This window comes from Symsagittifera roscoffensis, chromosome 5, assembly GCF_963678635.1.
Source record: "Symsagittifera roscoffensis chromosome 5, txSymRosc1.1, whole genome shotgun sequence".
NCBI classification, from domain to species: domain Eukaryota; kingdom Metazoa; phylum Xenacoelomorpha; order Acoela; family Convolutidae; genus Symsagittifera; species Symsagittifera roscoffensis.
The window spans coordinates 62,416,729-62,424,581 of record NC_087066.1 but is presented as its reverse complement, the minus strand read 5'-3'; the positions used below and the strand labels follow the sequence as shown (position 1 = coordinate 62,424,581).

The window sequence follows — 7,853 nt, the reverse complement described above, 5'->3', positions numbered from 1 at the left end:
GAGCTATTTATGAAGCCCAGTAATTAAAAAAAAACATGATATCCTTAGTTTTGCATAAACGAAAACATTTTTAAACAAATATGATAATGAAAAAATACTTTTTTACTACACAAAATACAAATTTTTTTATTTAAAAAGTTTCTGCATCTTTTGCTCAAATTTTTGATGATAATTTCCTACTTAATATTTTGATGAGCTACATTAGAGTGTCAATTTGCAGCAACTGGTTTTTACAAATGATTCAACAGTTTTGGCGTATTTAATTTATTGACCAAAAACAATCAAAACTGACCCAGTTTTGATCATAGTTTATGGTCCAAATATCACCAAAACTATAAAAGTTAGGTCTCATAAATTTTCTGCAAATGTTTTTTTGTTCACCAATGCTCTTATGTCAACCTAATCTGAAAAAAAAATTGATCAAAAAGCTTCAATTTTAGTTCGTTTCGCCAAAATAGTTTAAAATAATTCTGTGGTTTACGTACTTATTTGCCACAGAAATTTAAAATCAAACTCGAACTTAATTTCGTTGAGAAATTGAAATGAATAATGACAAAAACTTACGCAGTTGCGTCGAAAAAATAATTTTTTGCAAACTTTTTTTGGCTCACTTTTTAATATAATTTTATTTCAGCCAATTTGACTGCTTTCAGCTTGCTTATGCTAAAGGTAAAACCTAAAACTTTCAAGTCAACATTATATAATTTTCTCAAACATTTTCATTGTGACTTACTCGCAAAAACAATTCTGTAACCAGCCAGGGAACTTCGAACCGTCATTTTCGCTTGCATCAGTCCACTTTGAATGTTTATTTTTGCACTTTGAATGTTTTTTAATAATTTCTGTAAAATTGTTTGTTTGTAATCAACGGATAAAAAAACTTTTGTGAATGAAAAGTGTATAGAAAAGTGTTTAGCGCCATTCATTCAAATTATTTTCTACTATTATTTTTGTCGTATTAAAGTGTTAATTTAAATTATCACACGAAAAATACTACATTTTCAAACGCGTTTTTCTCAAATTTGGTTAAACTTAGACCCAAAATCAAGAAAAAAATTGCTTAGAACTTCAACAAAATTTTGTTGCAAAAATGGGTCATTTTGGCTCGCATTGTTATTAATGAAGAAATGCGCAGAAAGTATCAAGTTAAATGATGAGAAAGTTATATCAAAAGAAGCCGCTTACACAGCTAACAAATTTCTAGAAAGATGAAACTTCTGAAAACTTCTGAAATAAGAGAATATATTTTAGGTTTATTGATTATTTTTACTTTATAAAAATCAAAATTTTTGCCTAAAAACCCATTTCAACCGTTTTACGCTTTTTTGGAAACTTTACGATCTAGAACATTGTTGGGCTGTGTAAGAGGCTTTTTATATGATTTTTTTCTTAAATAGCTGGATAATTTCAACGTAATTTTTGATTAAATAAAAAAAAACAAATGACCCTTTTTTGGGTAAAATTTTTGTTAAGAAGTTTGGGGGAATATGCACCATATTAATTCTGGTAAAAATCTAATCAATATTTGTCTTCTTTACTTTTTGATCTTCACCCAGCTTGGGAAAAACTAGTTTGAAATTTCAAAGGTTGTTTGCTGTATCCGGTTAATTTAAATCAGCACTACTACTTGAGATCTTAAAATTTGTTGGGCATTTCGATTTATGCTGTTTTCCTGTGAGACTGAAAATGGCGCATTTTTTTCCATTTGAGAAATAAAAAAGTTGGTTTTTTGTGTATCAGTTTTAATTCTGTTCGCCCTTAAGTTATTTTTGAAAATTGATATTCTAAAAATCAGTCATCCATATTCGTTGGAGAATCTGGCTCATGATTTCAAAATTTTCAAACTGTTTTCAAGGTGCTTATAAACATGTCTCAATGCCTATTGAGCGATCTCCTTCTCCTCTCTCCCACAAAGAATGGGAGAGTGCTATTGATCCACAGATTGCTATCCAATGGAATGACTGAACTCCCAAACATTCCACCGCCTGAAAAAAATCTATGACTTTTTCGACAGTTATTCCGAAACAGGTGGACATCAAATGCTAGTCATACAATTTCGATAAATTTCATATTCTTAAGTTCAGAATATGAAATATATCGCAACTGTATGACTAGCATTTTTTTGCCCAGCTGGTTCAGAATAGCTGTTGGTCGGCAAGTTTTATAACCTTATGCGACACAAATTCATTTGGACAATTGGCTTAATATTCTTATACATTCGAAAGTCAGACCTCTCATCCCTTGATTAATTATTTGGGATATTTAGATTTCAATAAACTCAAATATGCCACTTTATTTATTTTGCATGATTTTTATTTAATTTTAGCAGCACGATTCAGAATTAGAAAAGTCGCTTCTGGACTCGGGGTCAAAAACTTCAGCCAGTGGTAAGTCTCTTTTTTGGGCTTTAATTCAACAAGAACCTTACCAAAAAAAACTATTGTAGAATTTTTATACCTGTATCAAAAGTTTGCAGATAAACAGAAAGTGGTTCAGTGCAAACGCTCCGGGTTAAATTTTTCAAGAAAACATGAAATATTGATATATTAAAACCAAATTTTATTATGAACACCTTGGGATTTTACTAATCATAATTTAGAAATGGAAGATAATAATGAGCAAGCTGGTACCAGTGAGTCCGAAACCTTTGACGAAAACGCAGACCTGGTCGCAGAAAAGCAGGACGAATTGGCTTCTACCGCCAATGATGACGAAAACGGACACCGAGTAGATGAACCACAAAACGATCGACCTACTTTGGAAACTGAGGGGCATCAAAAAATTGAAGGTATTGAATATGATTCGGAAACTAAAAGTCCGGATCAGAATAATGAAATTAAAAATAATAAATTAAGTTGTAGACAGGAAACAACGACGCCCGTTAGAAAAATCGTCAATGAAACTAGTTCTATTCCAGATCAACCAGAGTCACTTGGAGTGCCGACAACAGAGGTAGACCGGAAGAGTTATCAAACTGACACATCGACAGCAAAAGATTCCGACTCCGAAAATGAGAAAGCAAACAGTGATGAAAAAGGCGGATCTCAAGAGATGATCCAAAACGATAATGACCTTCAACCAACAGAAGAAATACCAACAGAGACGGAAACAAACGAAACTGAAACAAATGAGAATGACGCTCTTGATAATACTTCAGAAAAACCTAGCGAAGCAGAACCCTCAGCAAACGCTTCTGAAGAGCCAGTAAAGAATAATGATAAAGATACGGACTCTTCGCTTCCAGAAGAAAACTCACAGGAAACCAGTGAGAGCAAACTTGATAACGAACCAAATATCGAGTTAGAAACTACACCTTCCATATCTGTGGAGCCTGCAACACATGAAAATTCGGAGGTGGACGAACCACATTTTGAAGAACCTCCGAAAAACACGAATGAAGAAGAAAGATCAGACGATGATACAGGGGATGCTTCTCCTTCAGAACCGTCAGCTAATGATGATAGGCAGCAGAAAACAATTAACGAAGGTTCCCTTCAAGATTCGGAAGAAGATCAACCAGTCGAAGATGTAAGACAGGACTCCGAATCCTTGGATCCGAAACCACCGCTTCAGGTGGAGCCAACTCTCGATGCTTCTGATGGAGACGCTACTATAAACTATGCAAATCAAATAGATTATCCCACAGAAGACGAAGAGGAGAAGCAACCGGGTACTACAAAAATCGAATCAGAAAACGGAGATCCAGAGTCAACAGAAAATGAAGTTGTGAATGATGAATTCCAAACTTTAGAAAACAATCAATCAGAATCGGACAAAAAAATAGAAGACAACAAATCAGAATCAGCATCGGACGAAAAATTAGAAGACAACAAATCAGAATTGGACGAAAAAATTGAAGACAGCAAATCAGAATCAGAATTGGAAAAGCTAGAAGACAACAAATCAGAATTGGACAAAAAATTGGATGAAAATGAACAAACATTATTGCATCCTGAAATCGATGCCGAGGTTGAGCCCAAAGTTGATGATGATCCAAATCAACTAAAAGAAGCTGATAGCGAAACCGAATATGATAGTAACAATGCTGAAGCAAAAGTAGACTCCGAACCAGAGGGAAGTTATGCTCCAAATCAATACAGTGAGAGGCAAGATTCCGTTTCAGATGAATTGGATCGTAAAGGCAACGAAAACACAGAAAATGATCAACTAGAAGTAAATGCTGCAACTGAAAACTCAGAGCAGCAGAAAGATGAAACAAATTACGAACCTTCTGATGAGCCGACAAATGAAACAACCAACGAGTCAGAAACAGAAAATACGAGAGAACAAGAGAGTCTTGCAGAAAGCCAGTCCAAACAGGAAAATGACTCCAGCGGGGAGAATTGGGAAACAAAACCGAGCCCAACGGAAGCATCAAAAGTTAGCGAAATGCCAGAACTGGAGCCGAATGATGCCAACTTCGGCAACGAAAATGAAAATTTCACAGATAAACGAGAAGACGATGAAGAAGGTCGTAAAGCAGGAGAAGTATGTACGACAGTTCTAGAAGAACAAAGAGAAGACCCGAGCTATGAAGGGCAAGATTTTGACGATGAAGTAGTAGCAACGGAATCGCACGTCATAGAATCTGCTCCATCAATGGAACAAGATTCTGCAAATGATGATGAGGAGCAATCGATACACAATGACTTCGTTCAAAAAGATGATGAGATAGCTGATGATGATAATAGCAGCATTCAGGTTACAGTTGACAATGATGAAAAACCAAATGTTGGAAACGATCATGAAGGCGATTCAACCAAAAATTTATCATCGCAAGTTACTGATGAAACTCCTGAAGACTTTGCCGATGATGCAACCTCGAATTCTGATGTCAACAAACAGATGATTGAGGAGGCCAGTGGCATTTCTGAACCAAATTTCGCAAAAACTGATGATGAAAACGACAATAGGGCAACTAATGAAGAGAAAGACGTGAAAGCTGCAGAAGAGATGAGACCTGAGAATACTTGGCAAGAAACCGAGGCAAGTGGAAATTTCGTTTCCCAAAAAGAAATTGATTGTTCAGAAGAAGAAAAGCAACACGTAGAAACCGAGTCAGCATCAGTAATTTCTGAGGCGCCAGAAGATGCAGAAGAGCAACGTGGGAATTTGCAAGAGAAGGCTCCAGAAATTGAGAAACCGTTAGAGGAGTTCGAAGAAAAACAAGAAGCGAAATCTGTGGAACCAGTAGAATCGGCTCTCAGCTTCTCCGAACACGAAAGTATGGTTGCAGAAAAATCAGTAGAAGTTGCACTTGAAAACCAAAAAGAGGTTGAGAGCGAACCAGACAAAGTCGAATTAAGTTCCAGTCTCGCTAAGGAGTCAACTCCAAGTTTGCCGACCAATCTAGAAACTCCTCCAGCAGCTGCATCGGAATCAACACACGATGAAAACGTCGCTGAAACCCCAAATGAAGCTCCGAATGATATTTCAATTGAGGCCACAGCTGAAGTCAAAAGCGAGGAAAACATTGAAAAGTCTCCCGATTCTGAAAGAAAAGTTGAAGACCAGCAGTCGGTTTCTGGTCAAATTGACCAAACAGCGATAGAAAAAACGACTGAGGCAGATCAGGATAGAAAAGACGCTGATGCTGAAGCAACAAAACAAGAAGAGAAGTCATTCGATTCAAATTTAGTCCCTGACTCAAATGAATCGAAAAAAGTTGATGCAGAGCCACTTGAAGAAGAAGCAGAACAATTATCAACTGGACAAAAGGAAAAGGAAACGCCCAAGGAGTCAACTGATGAAAAAGTTGAAGAGAGCAAGAAAGAAGATTTGTCAGACATCATTGACAAACTGTCAAAAGAATTAGACAAAAACAAGCGGGACCAAATTGAAGTTTCAGCAAGTGAGAGGGCAAAAGCTAGACATCTTTCAGCACATGCAAAAGCAGGAGACATTTTATCGCATGAAGTAGCTTCTGAGAGCGAACAGGAAGGCGAGGTGATCTTGAGGCACCCGGTCAACCGAGGTCGTCCTATGTCGTCAACAATACACCGCTACATCAAAGGGGTCAGTCCTAAGCCATACAGACGAGACACAATAACTCCTTTGCCCTCAGATGCTCACATAGAAGAGCTGAAAAGAAACGGAAGTCTGAGACCCAGACCGATGTCTATGGGTGGTATGAGAGTGCGACCTAGATCTGAGATTGAGAAAGATCTGCACAAGAAACGCTCTCAGTACTTCGGACTTTCAAAGCAAGATCAAATTTACCTGCTAAATACTTCAGTTATATACCAAGACTTCAATAGCGATAAAAACAAATCATTTTTGGACTCGATGCCCATAGATCATGTGGAAAGTAACGGTTACCAATATTCGCAAGCTTCGGTCATTCAACCGAAGAACGAAACGGCAGAATCTCAATCGACAATAACGAACAATAATCGCAAAAGCGACCATACCATAAAGGGTGACGAAGAAACAGATGATGTTGAGGAAATTGTTCAAAACCCAAAAGAGCTCTCGTTTGTTCAATCCGTTCCAATGAACTTTGAATTTAGCTCAGCTGACGAAACTGATCAACCAAAAGAACCCCAGAAAACCAAAAGTTCAAAGCCAGAGCCAATTGATGAAACACTCCCGCGGAGAAAGCCGAAAGCTACTCGCAATTCGGCAGTTAATGACGAGAAACCAGAGCGACAGAGATCCCGCTCACTTGCTGACAGACTCAGACGACTAATTACATGTTCATCCACAGCATCGAGTACATAAATTCGAAAAATTTAGAAAGACATCAAAAATAGGACAATTGATTAGAAAAATTTTGCTTTTAATTTAATAATGCCTGACTGTTTAGCTTTGATTAAAATTAAATTCTCCAAATTTCAAAAAAAATACAAAGATGGTTTCTATATTTAAATGAACAACTTTTTTCTCAATGAAAGAGTAAACATTCTTGCGAGATATTTTTGGAATTTGTTCATGTTCTTCGCACAACAAAAACATCTTTCAGATCAGCTTTATATTTGAATTGAGTCAGCTCAAAAAATTGACCAACTCAATGTAGAAACGAACAAATAGGTCTCCTGCATATGTTGAGGTCCACGACTTTGAGCGGAATATCAATTTAGGCTAAAACTTGCAGATGCTCCACGATTCAAAGTCGCATCAAAAAGTCTCAATTTCATCATGTCGCTCGTTTAAGTCTTAATTTGGTCGTGCCAGAGTATTATCATAGGTCACATACCAATGCATAGGTTTGTAGTTCCCGAATGTTACCGTTACATATTAAGACAGCAACAAAGCAGATCTGAATCTTAGCACAAAACACAATTAGTTTTCCATGTTTTGAACTTAAATCAATGACCTCACAAAGTTTGCACTAATTGCGGTGTTCAAATTTTTGCAGATGACACAAACACAACTGAGTTAAATTTTTCTCCTGAACGTTTTCATCAGCATCTCTGCGCAAAAAAGAACTGGTTGAATGTTAATATTTACAGCTCATTATGGACAAGGTTGTTCAAATGAAATTATCAAATAAAAGTGCTTCCAATTTTGATTTTACGACGAGTAAAAACACTCAAACATGCTTCACCACGTACATATTTTCGCATTCCCCTAGATTCCCAACTTTCATTTACACCTCATAGAAAACGTAGTTTTAATTCTAAAATACGCCATAATCTTTCAAAATCAGTTCTACTGGTATGATATTGCTACAATTTTAAACCAATTTTGCAAAGAGAAAACTTGTTTATGATTACACGAGCCGCAGTTTTCTATTGCCTCGTTTTATGATTTGAAAAAAAAAATTATTAGGTTTTTTGTCAGAAAGCAATTTCTAATTTTTAGTGAAAAACTTAACTTCTCAAAAAATATATAAAGTGGAGATCTTAGTTTTG

General features: G+C 36.3%; 1 protein-coding gene across 2 annotated transcripts in view; it reads left to right on the top strand.

The window, feature by feature from the left end:
- Positions 1 to 6,847, top strand: part of LOC134846112 (dentin sialophosphoprotein-like) — a 23,555-nt gene extending 16,708 nt beyond the window's left edge. For both annotated transcript variants that reach the window (XM_063863330.1, XM_063863329.1), the window contains exons 2-4: positions 2,327 to 2,387; positions 2,600 to 2,788; positions 2,918 to 6,847. In XM_063863330.1, the coding sequence (XP_063719400.1) occupies positions 2,602 to 2,788; positions 2,918 to 6,720 (3,990 nt within the window). In that variant the 5' untranslated portion in view covers positions 2,327 to 2,387; positions 2,600 to 2,601 and the 3' untranslated portion in view covers positions 6,721 to 6,847. The remainder of the gene's footprint in view (positions 1 to 2,326; positions 2,388 to 2,599; positions 2,789 to 2,917) is intronic.
- Positions 6,848 to 7,853: the final 1,006 nt, after the last annotated feature.